The 19,927-nt window shown below is 18.1% G+C and overlaps 1 protein-coding gene across 4 annotated transcripts in view; it reads left to right on the top strand.

Moving 5' to 3' along the window:
* The window catches only part of LOC107993453 (5-hydroxytryptamine receptor 1), a 386,084-nt gene that overhangs the window by 363,601 nt on the left and 2,556 nt on the right, over positions 1-19,927 (top strand). For 2 of the 4 annotated variants that reach the window (XM_062075896.1, XM_062075897.1), the window contains one exon: positions 2,006-2,050. The exons of the other annotated variants lie outside the window; for them this stretch is intronic. In XM_062075896.1, coding sequence (XP_061931880.1) covers positions 2,006-2,050 — 45 coding nt within the window. The remainder of the gene's footprint in view (positions 1-2,005; positions 2,051-19,927) is intronic. 4 annotated transcript variants of the gene reach the window in all.

The following is a 19,927-nucleotide window of genomic DNA, read 5'->3' as shown; positions in this document are numbered from 1 at the left end:
ATAAAACAATTCGAGTTTAATTAACATTTTTAAAATTTTTTAGTTTGATTAATTATTGACATAAATTGCTTCAGTAATAATCATAGATGCATCATAAATTTTATCATTGAAATCCAAATTTTTATATAGTCAAAATTCATAATCTTCTTTCTAAGTTATTCATTTTCCTCCTTATCAGCTTTGAAAGATAGATTTTTAGAAAAGAATATTCAATTGAAGAGATTCAATGATTCAAAATGATGCCTAATTTCAACAAAAAAAAGTTTCAAAAAGTAAACAAATTTATTGTTTAAGAAATATTCATATAAAACATTGAATCACATGAATCACTATATCTATCTATGTATTTTATATTCTAATTATATCTATTTATTATCAAAAAAAGTCTTGAATCAATTTGTTAATCAATAATGCTATATATAATAATCATATATAATCAATCTTTCAATTTCTATTAAAAATTATATATTATATATTATATAAAAAAATTATATGATTATTTTTTAATAAAAAATTTATATCTAATCTTCTAGTTTTGATAATCTCTAAATTAAAGATTAAAATTTTTAAAATTTTATTGTAAGAACTTTAACGATCCAATTTTTATTTCTTTTTAAAATATATTTTTAAATATATCTTTTAACTTTGGTATTATAATATTTTGTTCCTTAATTTTATATATTATAAATTTTTTATTTTTTCATTATCATGTTTATAATAAATAAATAAAATTGAAATTTTTCTTAGAAATGATGATTTTTTTAAAATTTATTTTAAATTTAACTTAAATTTTCTCATTTAAAATTATTTTTATATAAAAAATATTATTTACTAAAAATAAAAATAAAATCAGTTTAAATTATTGAAGAAAAATTTAATGAAAATAGCATTAATGAAAATAATATTTAATTTTAATCAATTTAAAATTGAGAATCAAATTCCAGCAATTTAAATATTAATTGTAAAAGGAAAATGTTTGGTATTAATTGTAAAAAAAGAATAGAAAAAATTTTATCTATATATTTCATTTCTCTGATGTATCTACGGTAAAATGTTTCTACGTTTAAGAAAATAAAGATTGTAAATAATTGTTATAACATATATATCATACATATATATAATTATATATTATATAATACATATATATATAAATACATATATCATCATTACATTACAAAAATTAATTACAAAAATATAATGGAATCATTTTTTTATTGACATTCAAAATAATAAATATTCGCAAAAATTTATCATACAAATATAAATCATACAAATATAAATTTTAATAAATATTAATAATATTTTAGGAAATTTTTTTCACTATTAAAAATCTAGAATAGATTTTGATTTCTATAATAATAAAAAATCATATTGATATTATAATTTATTTTGTTTGTAATTTCATTTTGTTTATTTTTATAATAATAAAAAAATAAAATAATCGGAAATGTAATTAAACAATTTTAGAGTCTATATATTAAACAATAAACTTAAAAATTTTATAAATTTATCTAATGTACTTATGTAATGGATTTATTGTAATCTCTTAATATATTTTTTGTAATCCAATATAACAATATGTGAATTATTCTATCTATGCTTCTTAACATTTTTGTTTTTGTTTAGTGTTTAGTAAATTGAAATTAAAATTATTAAAATGATGTATGATATTTCTCTATAATATAAATAATTAATTAATGTCAATATCATACTATAATATATAATCTATTATATAATCTGTAATCTACATTTGTCTATATGTTTAAATATTTTAATAATTTATGGATAGAAATATATGTTTAAATTTTTATTATTTTAAAAATTTTATTTTATAAAATAAATTTTTTTTTACTCTTTTTTTTCATTGTTAATTTTTTTTTTAATTTTTAATATTATGCAAAAAACACAAATTTTCGTTTCATACTTTGCCGCGAATTCACATCTTGTAACACAATATCTTATTATGGCTATAAGTCTGAAAGTATTCGTAAAACGTTTGTTGTAGATACGATCGAACGCTCGTGGCGATACGCAGGATAATATGAGATCGGTAAGACAATCCTTAATATCAATCATTCCTTAGTCGATTGTTAAACGATTTTTTATCGAATCATTTTCTTCGATGCTTTCTTATTGGTGCAAAGGGATGAAATTTATATAAAAAAAGAAAATCCCTACATATACAAACATTAGAACATAATTCCAAAATTACTATAATAATCTATAATAATAAATTAAGGAATAACAATCTATAATAATAATAGTTAATGAAATCAATGAGTGAAAAATATTGATAAATATTTGTAATTATTCTTCAAAATTGAACAAAATTACTTGAAAAATTAATTAATTCATTAAGACTAAACATAATGTACTTATTAATATAATTTGCAATTTTTTTATTGAATTTAAATTATTAAATTGTATTTTTTTATATTTTTATATATCTATTTTATATAATATTATTATTATAATATTATAATATTCAATTTATTTATATAAAATATTTTTAAAAATTCCATTGTCCAAGCGAAATATCTTGAAAATTTAAAATAATAAATAATATAAATGTATATTTATATTGTAATAAAATTATTAGAAATTATTTTATTATATATATTTATATTTTCTCTTATATATATACTAAATCAATTATGTTAAATCATTAACATAAATACATAAAATAAATATATAAAATCAATAAACATAAATACATAAAATAAACATAAGAAATAATTTTCCATATATTATAAATGCTTGTCTAATTAGCGATTTATAATTATAATTTCTATCGATTATTTTTTAAAGTAACTAAACCTAAATAAACATATCAAAATATATCAAATTGAATCAAACGAAACCGATTGCTAAATTGAATTTGTTCTGAATACACAATAAATATATATATGCATATATAACATCGATCGTTTATAGAAACTTCTTTGGTCTATGTTAAATATTTAACTAACTACATACGATCCCTTTGCGCCCGGCTTCGACTTCTAAACAAGATTGCAACTGGTTTCATAATGACAATCCTTTTATCGTGGAGTTCGACTTCTATGTTGAAGTTTCATTTAAGACTTGGAACTGAGTTTAAGGCGATTATGAAACTGGCGCTAAACAGGAATTTTGCAAGATAACGTGATAAAATAGTTAGGAGCTGTTCCATTTCATTAGAGGATTGATGATAGTCAGAATGATAAATGATCGAAAAATATGAGCATTTCTCGTCGTTTATTTTTTTTTATTTCTTAATTTATTAGAAAAAAAAAGTTGTAATACTCAATCTCAGAAAAATGATTATGATATTTTATAAAAAATCTATATATTAAAATCTTGATTAAATCGAAATTAAATGTTTGAAAAAATTATTAGTAATAATCATTTCGTTCATATAGTAGTTTTCTTTTTTAGAGTAATTCATATATAAGTAATTATGAAATTCATTTATGAGGAAAATGATGTACAACTATATATTACAAACTTCTACGTGTACTGTTTAATTAATTTATACTTTTGTTTAATAACGAAGTTTAAGATTAATTAATTAATCAATATTCAATTTAATCAATATTCAATTCAATATTAATTAATGATTAATTAACTAATCAATATTAATCAATTTGATTAATTAAATGATTAATCATTTAATTTTTGTATCAACATTAGCTTCAATTATTTGTTTTCCAAATAATATTAAAAAATATTTTTAAAAAAATGAAAAATAATAAATTAATAACATTCTCAAATTAACTTTACACTTTTTGAATCATTTATGTATACATAAAAAATGATTTGTTAGAAAATTTTGTAATAAAACAATTAATTACTTTTGCTCAATTTTTCAGTTAACTTTCTTTTTATGGATTTTAATGAGCTTTTTCTTGTATAATTTATAATTTTAAATAATCTTTTTTTTTAATACATAATGTTAATATTTAATAAACATTTCTTATAGATTTAATAGTTGAATATGAATCTGCAAACTATTTTTTTTTAGAATTTATGATTTTTGAAAAAATAAATTTGAAAAAAAATTGTCATTTTTCAATTTTAGAAATATTTTATATTTCCATTATAATTATTTTTTAATTATTTAATTACTCTTGACATGAAATGATTGTAGATTCTCACACCAGTACAATATAAATAGTTATTAGATTATAAATATCTAAATATGTTTAAATAATAATCAAATAATAACCAAATAATGAAAACATGCTCATTTTTCTTAATATTTTTCAATTTTATTTTAAAAACTAAAAGAAAAAACTTAACCATGTACAATAAAGTATCTTTCTATTAAATACCAAAAATTATAAAATTTATTTATATGTAAAAATATGAAACTATAAAATCATTTTTATTTTCAATATAGAAATGAAATAATTCAGTAAAATGTGTAGCAATGATAATAGTATTCAATGACGGTAGCCATTTTACCGCGATTTCGATTTCGAATTCGATAATACAATTGCTATTATTGAATATCATTATCAGTATTGTGTTTTGCCAAACTTCGTTTTTATATTAAAAATAAAAATGATTTATTTATTAATTTCTTTTGATATTTTCCTTAGCAAAAAAATTGCTAATACATAATGTGATTAGATTTTTTTCTAGATTTATTTTTTGAAATAAATTTAGAAATATCACCAAAATAACTATATTTTTAACATTCGTTTAAGATTGATTTTTTAAATCAATCTTACTTAAATATATTTAAATTGTAATTTAATAGCTATTTATACCATTTTATTCAAGAAAAAGCATTAAATCATTTTGTGCCAAAAACAATTAATATGAAAAAAACATTTACAAAGTTGAAAAATTGCAATCTTTTTTTAAAATTGATTTTTTCAAAAAATTGTGGATTTTGGCAAAAAAATTTGTAGATTTCTATATTATGCAATCTTTATAGACGTGCTGCTTTTATTCGAACAAACTAGAAAAACATTTGTGAAAAATATGTGAATTATATCTGTGCTGCTAAATTTGATTTATTACTTATGATTGTTATCTTTATGCAAATATATAATTCTATAATATAATCAAACCAAATTATTCTAATAACTTGTCAAATACGCTTAAAATAAATAATTTTATACAATACAAGTAATATTTTTATATACAAATAATTTTTGAAGCAGTAGATTCTTAAGTTTAAAAAAGCTATTAGAAGAAATAAAAAAAATTAACAATTTTTAATACTTTAAAATAAAATTTAATTAAGATCATACTGCGATTCATCAAGAAATAGATTGTAAATATGCATTTGAATCAGAGGCTAATATAACGAATCTAAGATGCGTGCCGTCTTTGAGAGACTGCTTATATAAGGAATATATGAAAAATATATTTGTGAAAAATATATTTTGAATAATTTGACGAATATAACGAATCTAAAATGCGTGCTATCTTTGAGCGACTGCTTATATAAGAACATAAGGAATATATGAAAAATATATTTGTGAAAAATATATTTTGAATAATTTGAAAAGTAAAACCGATTGGCAATATTTAAAATAATATGCTTAAACAACGTATTTCTAATTCATAAAAATCGGATAAAAGAGAATTTATCGATAAATTTACAAGTAATACGTTAAGTTAAATCAGTTTTAAATAAACTGCTCTGTATATCAAAAACAATATATAATGCAGAATTTAATAAATATGTAAAAATTCTATTTTTCACCTTTTTGTGAATTGGAAATTTATTTATCATTATAATAAATATTGAAAATTTACATTATTATGAATTATATGACAAAATAATAATTTTATTTATATTGAAACTATACGAGATTAACAAAAAAATTAAAACATCATTAAATAGAATCCATGAAAAAAATATAGAAGATATATACATAAATATATAATATATATTATATGATATATACACATATATGTAATTAATATATATATATATATATATATATATATATATATATATATATATATATATATATATATAATTATATTAATATGTTATATTAATATATATAATTAATTACTACATATATAATTGTCTATTTAATTATCTGTAATTGGAATACAAATACTATATAATTTTTGCGAATTCAACTGAAAGAAAGAGAAAAAATAAGTATAAGTGAGATATTAATATTCATAAAATTCAAGACACAAACATCAAAATTTTAATATACTTGAAAATGATTATAAAATTTTAAATATTGATGGAAATATCAATGGTTATTTAAATAGATAAAAATGCGGATACTTAAATAGAAAACTGTACAATTTGTCCCAAAAATGTAAGAATATTTAAGTAACTTAATTAAAGCTTTTTGAGATAATTTTAAATAGCTTTTTTTCTTAAAAATTTTTGTCTTAGCTTTGATAATGATTATTAACAAAAGATCAATCATATACATATAATATCAATTGAGTTCGAATAAATAAATTATGTATCGAAGCAAAATTGAATATTTATTAAATAAAATTATACTGAATTACACTTTATTCACAAATATTAAATGAATGAATTAATTATTATTCATGTAAAATGAATAAATTGAATTTATTTGTCATTTAAAATAAATAGTATAAAATTATGATAGGAATATAAAATTTTTTTAAATAAACGATTTTTTAAATAAACACATATATAAATACATATTTAAAATAAAAAAATGTATAATTAAATATTACAATGAATTATTGAAATAAAAATATATAAGTAATTTGTCGGAATAATCATTATATTATATAAATATAATATATCATTGTGAAAAATATTAATCATAATTAATCATAATCCATAGTATATAAATATAATATATCATATTATAAATATAGTATATCATAGTAAATCATTTCTTTGTAATTGTATTGTTAGATCCAAGAATCTCAAAACATTCAAATCCTTTTTGAATTAAATTTTACTTTCTTTTTTTATACATAATATGTGTATGTAAATTTCATTGTTATATTTTTAAAATTAATTAAGTTTATATATGTTTTGCAAATCAGTATTAACCGACAAATATTTATTTTTTTAAATATATAAAAACTAATAATTTCTCGCATCTAATAATATAATTTATCTGTCAATATCGAAGATATCGTTTGATATAGACATGAACTGCAATCGCATGCGTTTAATTATGACGAATAGAATATAAACGATCAGGCAAGTGCAAGTTGCAGCAACGAAACATATGTAGGAAATCTTAAGATTATAAATATAATTATTTATTTAACAATTTAATCGACTTTTTTATTAATATAATTTTTAATTCTGTGTCAATTTCTATTTGATAAAGAATTATCTATCAGGATAAAAATTTTTTTTGAAATAATGTCATATAATTTAATTATTAAGTTAAGCTCATATTTTAACTTTATGTATCCTATATTCATAGTTAATCATTTAATACTCATAATTATCAATTTAAAGACAAGATGATTCGAAAAAGTATTCGCAAAGATTGATTTGTTAGGAATAGAAATTTTCATAATCTGAATAAATGTTGAAGGATTTTACTCTATAATTATATATTATAATGAAGATTTATTTGTTCTTTTAAGATATTGAAATTTGGACGAGATTCTTTATTATTCTTAACCAAAGAATTTATTATTTTAAACCATCTATATTTTTTTATGTTTGTTTACTGAATCAGATATAATTAATCATAATCTAATTGAAATCTCATGAAATTTTTTTATGTATCTTGTAATATGTAATATTCTCGCAGTTGCTCAATTTTCTAATTGACAGTTTTCTATTATTATTTTTAGGAAATTTAATCATCGTTCTTAAATTTAAAGATCATGCTACATTAATTTATAATCAAATTTCATATTTAAATTTTTGATTGAGGGTTTTTTTATTTGAATATTGATTAATTTGAATATTGATTTATTTGACTCAATTAATAATTTAATCGTAGAGAAAAATATAACCAAGATTATATATTTATGTCATTTTTAATTTTAAAAATTTGAACTCAACTTTTATTTGTTTAATTTGATTGAAATTTATTGAACATGATTTAAAATATATTTTATGTGATTTTAGCTTAATTCCTTTTATGTAAAATGGTTAAATCATCTATAAAAAATTAAACTTTTTCTTATGTATTTAGTTTTTACAAAATTTTTGATAAATATAAAAATATTGATATAGAGATTCTATTTATTTAAAATATCTAATATTTTATTTTTGCATTATATTTTATTACTACATATTTATATTTTATTATTATATATATTTATGTGTTATTACGATTTTTTCAATATTAGAAATTAAAACTATATATTATTTATTTAAAAAATTCTTGTATTTGAATATTAATGTTAATTAAATAGTTTATAATTGAATGAAAAAAATATTTAAAGCCATTTTGGATTAGAATAATTATTTTGTTATTTTATAAATAATATTTAATATAATCTGTTAATTTTTTTCAGTATTGATGAATGATTCATTGATAGTTTTACATAGTAAAAGTTTAGAAAAAATTGGAAACGCTATTCGCTCCAATCAATTAAGAAATACATTTTTCTATATATTTTTAATAAATAATTGAATTCAATTAATTAATTAGAAATTTATCATGGATATTATCAAACAGAATATTATTTATTTTTTATTTATATATCAGAATATATATTTTTGTATTTATCAAAAAATCTGATTAATCTTTTAATCAAAAGAAATTCTTCATTGATTCTAAGAAAATTGAAAATTTTAATTTCAAAAATTAACTTTTTTCAAAATTAATTTAATTATCTTTGTATATAAGAAATTTATAGTTATTTAATTTAAATCAGTATAATTCGAATATTTTTGGAAAAAATTATTATTATTATTATTATTTATAATTATTATTTATAATATATATTTATAATATATATTATTTATAATATATTATTATTATTATATATTATAAATTATGTTAGCAATTTCTTTATAACTGATAATAGTAGAATTATCAGAATTAATATTAACATATCAGAGTTAATATTGATATATTTTTAACAATATTAATATATCAGAATTAATATTGATATATTTTTTGTAGAAAAGTTGTTAAATAAATAATATAAACTTAAATTGTTTTAAGTTTATTCCATATTATTTTAATAATAATAGATTTGTTAATTGATGTCAATTTAACTATGATAAAACTTAATCATGTTTCAATTTTTCATTGCTTCATCATTTTTCTATGTTTTTTGAACTATATAAGTTTATTTTGTATTTTTCTTTTCTGTAAAAATATGTTTGAAATTTTTAATTGTTGTTTCATACTATTACTAATTATTTTATATTATATTGTTTTATATTTTATGGCACTTTGTTATATTTCCTATCTGATCTAGTCTTTAGTTTTGGGGATAAAATACTTGGAACAATTATTATAATAATAAATTTTTTGATTACTTTGTTTATTTAGAAATTGGAATTAAGGTTGAGAATCATATAAAACATTGTGAATATTTGAGTATAAAATGTTTTATTTAATTATAATCATAATATAATCATAATAAAATAATCATAATATTTATTCCAATCTGCTAAGTTAAACTTCCATCGAGATATAAATTCAAAAGGACGGAGACTGATTGGAATGGATTTATTATAATAAAAAACTGATATAAAAATCAAACCAAATTTAAAATGGTCATCATACAATCAATTTTATAGGCTATATAGACTTAGTTTTATTTCACTGTAGATTTCATTGATTGAGCTAAAGTAAATTAAATTGAAATCGCTTAAAATAAATATATTTAATGTTTTTATTATTTTTCATCTTGAATCAGTTTTTCTAAATTTTAAAGTATATGATTATTATTGATTATATTATTGAAATCTTTTAAATTGAATTAAAATAATTATGTAAGATTTCTCTATTGAAAAAATTATATGACTCAATTTAATATAATAATTGACTTTTAAATAAATAAATCTTACAAATATCGATGTTTGGCATTAAATATATTTTGATAGGTATTATTTTCAGATTTGATGAAATTTAGAATTTTTCATTAAAGGAATTTAATGAAAATTTCTAAATTACAGATATTAGTTATATTATGTTTGAAACGTATAATTTATAACATATGATTTATTAGATAGTTTTGAATAGTTTGATTTTCTTCATTCATAAATTTTTGAAACTCGTTTTTATTCATATGTTTCATATATTTAGAAAGCATTTATTAAATCCATAGATCATGAGATAAACGATAAACCAGGTATAAATAAGTCGCTTTATTATCATTATTGAACAATTAATTTACATGCATTAAATAGATAGATATGTCTATATCATAAATCAAAACGGATTAATAATTTTTCTTAGAAAAACTTATTCTAAAAGAAACATTTTTTTATGTATTTCACAGATTACATGAATTGTTAAAATCATTATTCAAAACATATTTATTTTGAGAACAATGTTTTAAGCAATTAAATAAATAATAGGAATTAAAAACATTTTGATTATAATTAATTTATAATCCTTAAATAAAAAAATTAAAAATTATTTTTTTTTCGATTCATTTTTATATAAATCACTATCTAGCCGCTTGTGTCATGATTTCGGAAATATTTTATATATTTAAATATAAATACTTATTTTTTATCTTTATCCTATAAGATAAAATAATCATGGAATTTCTAAGAGAGAGAAAAAGAATTATTGATTTTTACGTTTTCATTATTCATGTAATTATATTTCATCATCAAGATTTTAATTTGCATAAAAAGAGGATGGGCTTATCCGCATGATATTGCATGGCCCGGATTTAAACATCAATAAGATTGAAATTTTTCGTAAAACTGAGACTTGATAAAAAGTCAGAAAAGCGATAAAAATAATCAAATGAGAATAAGATAATTCTCTTAAAAGGTAACTAAGATTGCAAATTCAGTGATTTTCTTTGTTTCGAAGTTTCCGAGTTTTAAACCATCCAACTTTCTCATTTTTCTCAATTATCCTAATATTATCTGCATTTCTGATAATCTGGATCATATTTATCTTTATTTCTGTTCATTTATTTAAGTTTTCTTGATCAACTTATTTATAATTTTATGTCGTATTGGTGTTTATGCTCTTCTATGAATATATTATAAATAAAATTATTTCACAAATTGAAAAAAACATTAATAAAAATTTATATTATTTATTTAATTATTTATATATTATTTATTATATTTTTTCTTTTTTTTAAATAAATATTATTATATTACACTGATTTAACATTTCTATATTGATTTTATATGCCATATCTATAAAAAATTATATATTTTTATATAATTTATTTATATTTTATAAATTTCATTTCATAATTCGATTGTAAATTTTTTGCTAGATAATATAATTTAATTTGTAACATTATTAATAAATTAGTAATATACATACATATATAATACATATATTACATATATAATAAAATTATTATTTATAAATTATTAATTATAATTTATTAATTTGCAAAAAAATTGAAAAAAATAAAAAAAATTGGCTATCGCACAAAAAGGATATCTAAAACTAAATATCTTAAAAAACTATCCATTATTGTGAAATTGTATAACTATTTATATTGCAAATCTTCAATAAATTTAGTGATTTCTAACTATTTTCTGCGATTGACTGATGATTAATTGAATTCTTTAACAACTGATTGTATTTTGACTTCTAACAGATTTCTAATTAGATTTTCAACAATTGACTGAATTCTAACTGATTTTTACGACTTCTAATTATGATTTGAATGAATTCTAATTACTCTTTACTAATTAAATTTTAATTGAATTTTTCAATTTCTCAATGAAATCTAAATTCTACTTTTGGAAATTGTCATGGACATTTTTTCAAAGAATTGTCAATAAAAATATATCTAAGAGGCGATGAAAATCAATAATCGCAAGAGGAGCATCCTTTCTAAAAAATATGGGGATTAAGATTCTTCGGTAGTTAATCGAAAAATATTTAGCGCAAAAGGCATGCAAAAATGATTTATGAAGTGGCTATTTCAATTTCTCAAATAACTCAAATAACTATTGAGAATCTAAAACAATGTATTTCTTTGTAAATCACTGTTAAAAAATTAGAAATCTAAACTATTGAAAATGTTAAAGCTATTAAAAAAATGAAATTTAAACTATTGTAACCCTTTCTATCCTCTTTTATTTTTAATAAAAATAACAAATAAAAATTTTTGATGTAATGATGCTATGTTATGCATGCGACGAATGCATACGACAAAAAATGTAATAAAAAGAATAAGAATGAAAATGCCAAAAGAATAAAAAATGTAGAAAAGATAAAAATAAAAAATAAAAATAACAAGAGTTTATTATTTTAATTTTAAATGATACAATTACTGCGTTTCCTCTTGCTTATTTAGCAAAACTATTTTTCTTATTATTAAATATTCTTATTATTAATTCTTATTCTTCTTATTATTAATTTTTCTTATTATTAATTAATTGATTAATTAAATAATCAAAAATTAATTAATTATAATATTCTTTTATATTAATTTAAAATAATTAAAGTAGAATCAATTTTTGTCGATATTTTTATAAATATATAGTAATTAAGCAAAATAATATGGAATAATAAATTTATAATAAATATTTTTTTCATTATCAAAAATCTATAACAGCACAGTATTCTCAAAAAATCTGATTTAACAATCTCCTTGATATTTTTTAATCTACTCTCCTGCATTTAAGATATCTTAGAAAGCTTTATTAATGAGTTATTAATAGATCTCACATTTCGATTTTTTTTTCCTTCTTTTTTTCTTCCATAAAAATTTCATCCTTTCATTTTTTTTCCTCTTTTTTTATTATATAAAAGAACTATTTTAACATATCATTTTGAATAAAAGCTCAAACAAAATCATATTTAAATAATTATATTTAATCATTAATTCTTTTAAGTATTTTGCAAAAAAAAATGATTTCACATTATATCCTTTTTTCATTCAATATTTTATTTTATAAATTAAGAAAAATTAATATATTTCTATATACATATTTTTAATTTTTTTCCAAAATTCTTTTTTTTTTTACTATACAGAATTTTATATATAGACTAATCAGTATAAATTAATTATTTTTGATCAATATGTATATAATGAATGTAAGGATATATTTTTTTATTTTTTAAATATAATTATTTTATGTAATTATTTTTTTATTTTTTAAATAAAATTATTTTTTTAATATAATGTAATTTTTAATGCAATAAGCAATAAAATTTATTATTTTTTACAAAAAAAGTACTATATTATATGTTCTAAAAAATTTTCTTAGGAAATATTTTAATTTGAAGTTTATAAAACTTATAAAATATTAAAAATAAAGAAAGCATGAATACTACAAATATTTAATGTATTCCTTGTTTGTTCCTTTTTTTATATATATAATAAATTTTATAAAATTCAAAATATGTTTTAAATTTATGATTTTTCGATATAAATTCTAATATTTTTTTAGAAAATAATAAATTATTTCGATTGTATTAAAAATTATATAGTTTAAAAAATGAAGGTAAGCTTAATATAATCTTTATAGAATCAATTTATGAAAAAATTATTAATATCTCTAATGTATCTCTTTATATTAAATTTGATCTAAAACATATTTTCATATTTACTGTATACAATGAAACTATTAATATTATATAATAATATAATAATTATATAATTATATAATAATATAATAATTATATAATTATATAATAATATAATATAATATATTATATAATATCTCTCAAACTATTTTTACAACAAGATTTTGATATTTTTATATATTTCTTTTTTCATGATATTCTTTTCTTTAAAAATTTCACTGTATTTAAATAAAATAGATATTTTGTATAATTATCTTTTAACTTAATTATGGTTATCGCCTTATAACAATTTCTCATTAATTTCATACAATTTGTAGAAACATCGTTATATTATTGATATCATGATTATTAATATATTTAATATCGGGGATCGCGTTTATAGATATAAAACTCAGATTATTCTGATAATCTTATTAATATTTAATGGTCATTCTACCGTATATAAATTCCACAGAACAGAATCCTTTTATGCAATTTATGATAATGCGGATTTTTTCAAATAAGCTATTTGAAATAAATACATTTAATACAATTTAAATGCGATGGATTTGATCATTTCCATCCATTTTACCGAAATTCTTCTAATAACATCATATGTAATTTTTTTTTCCTAATAGAAAAAACTTATTTGTATATATATTTGTATATTATGCATATACAAATATATATGCATGATATAAATATATGTATAAAATTGCTATAAATGGAATTATAATTAATTTAATGGAATTATAATAATTAATAAAGACAGACAAAACATAATGACTTAATTAATTGAAGATGTCAAATTTACTAATCATCTAAGAATTTTCATTCGATAATTGTCAAGCGAAGAGTAAAATGACTTTACAATCAAGTTCATTGGAGTTTCTTCGACTAATTCAATGGATTAATCTATTTATCCCCGTAAAGCAGAATAGATTTCTGTTTGTTCATGCGAATCGCGATTCAGCTAGTTAAGTTTTCAGGCGAATGAACCGAGCTCAAATTAACTGAAAAGTCGGATTCTTCAAATTACAGAACTATGATACGTCTTATACTTTATTAAGTTTAATCGCTGAAGTATTAAATCGATCGAAAATATTCATCGCTAGATTTCACGTTTACGATTTCATTTAAAGATTTCAATTTTTAAAAATAATTCAAATATATGTATATTTTAATTAATAAAATAAAATATAAATCATGAAAAAAAGATAATAAGATGATTTATTTGAAATTATGTGCTTAATGAATATTTAATAAAAAATTCATGAAATAGACAAGTCATCTAATATCAGTTTATAATATCAACTGATTTTTATTTGTTTCTAAAATCAAATATTAACATTTTTTTTAACAAATGAGTACAATATTATATTATGTTTTGTTAAAAAAAAATATTAATTTCTCTATAAAATTTCAATAAATATAGAATCCAAGAGATCCACTTCCGATGATCTTATATATTTATACTCAAAATCACTTTTTTAAAAAATAAGAAATTTGAGAAATTAAGATCTTTTTTGATCTTCAAGAGATTTCAGCTATTCCTTAAAATATTATTAACTCTTTACATTCGAGAACTTTTTTGCTCAGCCAAATCAACAATTTGAGATGATTTTCTGTATGTTCGCTGAATTTCTTACAGTTAACTCAAAATGATTTCACGTTTTGACATATAATTAACATATAAAATATTTTATATTTTATATAAAATTTTATATTTTAATATTTTATGTATCTTTATAAAAAAAGAAAATTTGTTGAGCTATTTGACATTATATTAAATTCTATATTGTTGTTTTGTGTGATATTTTATAAAGCAATCGCCAAGATGCATTCTCGGTTTGTCAGAGCAAGTATCAGTAAAATATCGTTGAATATTTTTCATTTTTCTTATTTCGTTGACAGCAAACCTTATAATTATTTTTCGTCTTTTTACATCTCTTAATTTATCTGTATCATTACTGCTTTCCTTCTTTCTATCGTCAATTTCTTTATAAATAAAAGTAATTTCGTCATTCATCTTCATTTAAACTAATTATTATCATATTCTTACAAAACTTAAATACAAAACTTTGAAAATAATATTCCTATTATCATGATTATCAAATTCAGACTAATACTAAAAATATCCAATCTGCGATTACGATCTAATTTGATGAGAAAATCTAGTTATTTGATATTATATTATTCTATACTTCATTATACGTAAAGATCTTAGAAAAGTTATTCACGAAGCGATATTCTAAAAAAATCAATCATAAATAAATATGTCGCCATTTGAATCCAAATAATGATTGAGAATCATCATATTATAAATTTCAAATTCAAAGAATTAACAAATAAAATCGAAAACATTACTGTATGTTTAATTTTATATATGTATATTTCTAATGTTTGAAAAGTGTTCGTATCTGATGTTGGATGGATGGAAACTCATTAGATGCATACATGCATATGTTGAATGTTCTTTCGCGATTGATATATGTCTAAAAGCTAGTATCTTTTTAACGTCAAGAAGACTGTATTTATTACGGTATTACTGGGTCTTTCATAATGTCAGTTTAGATAATCGTATCCGATAGTCAGAACCCGATGCGTAGTTATAAAAAAATTATCTATTTGTTATATTCGGCTCTTAAAATATAGATGTGTTCCCCATATTAATTCACAATATTCACAATTAACGAAATATTAATTAAATGTTTTTTCATATATAATGCTATAATAGGTAAATGTTTGTGTTCATGTTTAATAATTAGAGCACGATGCATATTCCTTGTTACAAGAAAAATTATCTATTGATCGTCAAAATATGATGTCTTCACAACGAAGTATTAGTTACTTTCTTTTATTTTTTGGTGAGGGTTTATATCTTCAGAAATCTCTTCCAAATTCAATTAGGAGAGTCATAGAGAAGTACGATAATCATCAATTAGATTGCATCCTAATTTGTGATATAAGTTAAAAAAATTTCTCAGACTAAACTCCTAATCTGTATTATATTAAGATACGTTAATAGAGAAATTGATTATGTTTATTATAAATTTCAAACTGTTGGTTACTTATTAATGTTGAATCAATTGTATTTAGAGTTATTTTTGAGATTGTGTACTCCAACTAGGCTAAAATATGTCAAAAATATATAATTGAAAGTGATCTAAATTCTTTTCAGAAATAGCAGTTTCGTCGAACAATATTATTCTTTATTTAATTTTAATGATGACTGATAATAATGGAAAAAAGTTTCCATGCAAGGAACTTTTCCGAATAAGTTAGTCATAAATCTCGCGAGTAATAAGTACTCGCAAACGAAATAATTGAATTTAACTTGATTTATGTTAGATTATAGTTCTAATTCGATCACTATGAAACAGTCAGGCAATATATTATTACAACAATAAAACTTAAATATCAAATTTAACTTCATTTAATTATAAGTTGATCTTAATAGTCATAAGTCATAAATTGGAAATGAAACTGCTAAATGTTCTATATTAAATTAATACGGAAGAATTTATTAAAAAACAAAATAAAAATTGAATTAATTATTTATTTAAATTAAATTATTTTAAATTACTTATTAAATTTATTTGAAATTTTTAAAATAATTTAAAAATAAAACTATCATTATTAAAAAGAAAACTTGATAATAAAAGAATAAAAACTCATAATTGTATGAAAAATAAAAAGTAATAAATATTTAAGTAATAAAATAATAAGTAATAAAAATATAATAATATAACAATTAATATTTATATGAAATATATGTATATATATATAATATATTCGATGAAAATTTTATCTTTTTTATTTCAATTATAATATATAGTTTATATATTTAATTTTAAATAATATGATCTAATTATCTTAACTATTATGTTAAATAGTATTTTTTTTTAACTAAAGAGGTTTAAATAATTTTAACATCAAGCACTATATATTGTATTATATACACTAACTTCCAATCCAAATCGCATGTAATCCGAACACTCCTTCGAAAGTCAAAACGCAAACTAAACCCTAAGTGTGTATATTGATTGAGTGTATTTTGATAAAGAAAAAAGTAAGTTTAAAAGTTTAAAGTAAGTTATCGAAGACTTTGAAATTATCAAATCATAATAAATTAATTTATTAAGATATCAAATATTAAGTGAATGAATTATCATCTCAAATAATTAAAATTTCTTAAAACTTTAACAAAAATATAGATATAATTATCCAACTATTATATAATAACAATTAGTCTGCTGATTATTATGCAATTAATGTATAAAAAATATATTTATAAAATATATTTATATTTTAATTAATAAAATAATAATAAAATAAATATAATAATAAAATAAATATATAAAATCATCATATTTTAGCTTAAAGAATCATTTTTTTAAATTTTATTCTCAAATCTATTTCGTTTGTATAAAATATGCAATAATTTACATATTTAAATATATAATTATAATTAAAAATCCGCAATATATTATTAATAATACTATTATTTATTTAAAAAATTTTATATTTTTTTTATGAATAAATAATATCTTTTTAATTTTATATTCAATTTTATATTTTTATATTCAATTAAATTATTTTTAATATATACAATATATTTATATATTATATTAATAATAGATAGTATAAACATGTATGATGAAGATTTTATATATATACATATCATTCTTAGATTTTATATAAATATAAGATATATTACGAATTTTAAATAATTTCGCAAATAAAAATCGTTTCGTAATTAAAATTCATACTCTAATATATGATTCCAAATAAAAAAAACATAAAAAATAATTGCAAAATAAGAAATAATTAGATTTTATGTTTTATAAGAACTTTTTTTAATTTTTTACTGTTCTTGTTTTTCTTATTAAACGTTACATTTATTAAATAAAAATAAAATTAAAAAATTAAAAGAAAAATATAAATTTTTAAAATGTAAATAAAGAGAATGAAATAAATGACAATAATACTGAAATTAATTTAATCTTTTCTTTTACTTTCAAAAACTCAAATGATAAAAATTTAAATAAAAAAAAATTTTTATAATAAATTATATATGTTTTTTTCTATATTTCAATTAATATATACAATAATATGTCAATCAATTAATATATACAATGTGCAATAATTTTAACTAATAATAATTAAAATTGTCGTTAAACTTAATTATTTACAATTAACGAAAATATCAAAATATGAAATACTATATTTATTGTGTATTATGAAATACTATATTTATTATTATGTTATCAATATCTTGTTGCAATGGTATACACAATGGAGAAATTTATTTCATCGAAAGAATCGAGAACTATAGTAACGTTATTGTCATGTCCACAAATTGAATTCAAGAACATGCCTTACGGTATGTAATTCATAAATATATTTATGAATTTCAATGAATATGTTCTTTATCATTTGATCATATCTATTTTTCATATATATATATATATATATATTGAAAAAAGTATTCAATATCATTTACCAATAATAGACAATATTAATATATTTATATATATATATATAAAAGTATATATATATATATATATATATATACTTTTTCAATTATATTTGATTACTTGAAAAAAATTATTTTAATTATATAACATATAAAATATCGGATAAAATTTATTTGATTTATTGAATCCAATGGAAACCCATTGGATAAATAAAAATATCATAAAATCATTATATAATAATCACATAATATCATAAATTAGATTTTTTAAAACAAACTTCAATCAATCATAAAAATCAATCAATTTTTATGTGTATATGTATTAAACATTTATAAAACTTATTATTTTATTGGAAATATTATTTCTCAATATATAATATAAATTCAATAATAAATATATAAATAATTATTTATAAATAAATAAATAATTATAAATATATTAATAATTATTTATAACAAATTTATTCAATAGAAATTTTTTAATGGAAAATTTCCTCTTACAATTAATGAATCTTATTCATTTATTCAATATATCTCAATATATCTCTTAGAATTCGAATAATGAAAGTTATAAAATGAATAAAATTCTTCAAAAATTAAATTTAATTAATAAATATTGTCATCTCTATTTATCTCTACTATATTACATATATTGCAAAATACGATGTTGATTTATTTGTTTATTACATCTTAAACAATCGTATCAAATCAATCTGGAATATAAATATAAACTATGGATATTTTATTATCCATCTGTTCCATTTAAAATTCCGATCTCACAGAATTTGAAACCACAACACGAACATTGCATGCATTACGCATATCAATGAGACGAACTGTA

The sequence above is a fragment of the Apis cerana genome, linkage group LG6, assembly GCF_029169275.1.
Source record: "Apis cerana isolate GH-2021 linkage group LG6, AcerK_1.0, whole genome shotgun sequence".
NCBI classification, from domain to species: Eukaryota; Metazoa; Arthropoda; class Insecta; order Hymenoptera; family Apidae; genus Apis; species Apis cerana.
This window is presented reverse-complemented; position numbering and strand designations above follow the sequence as displayed.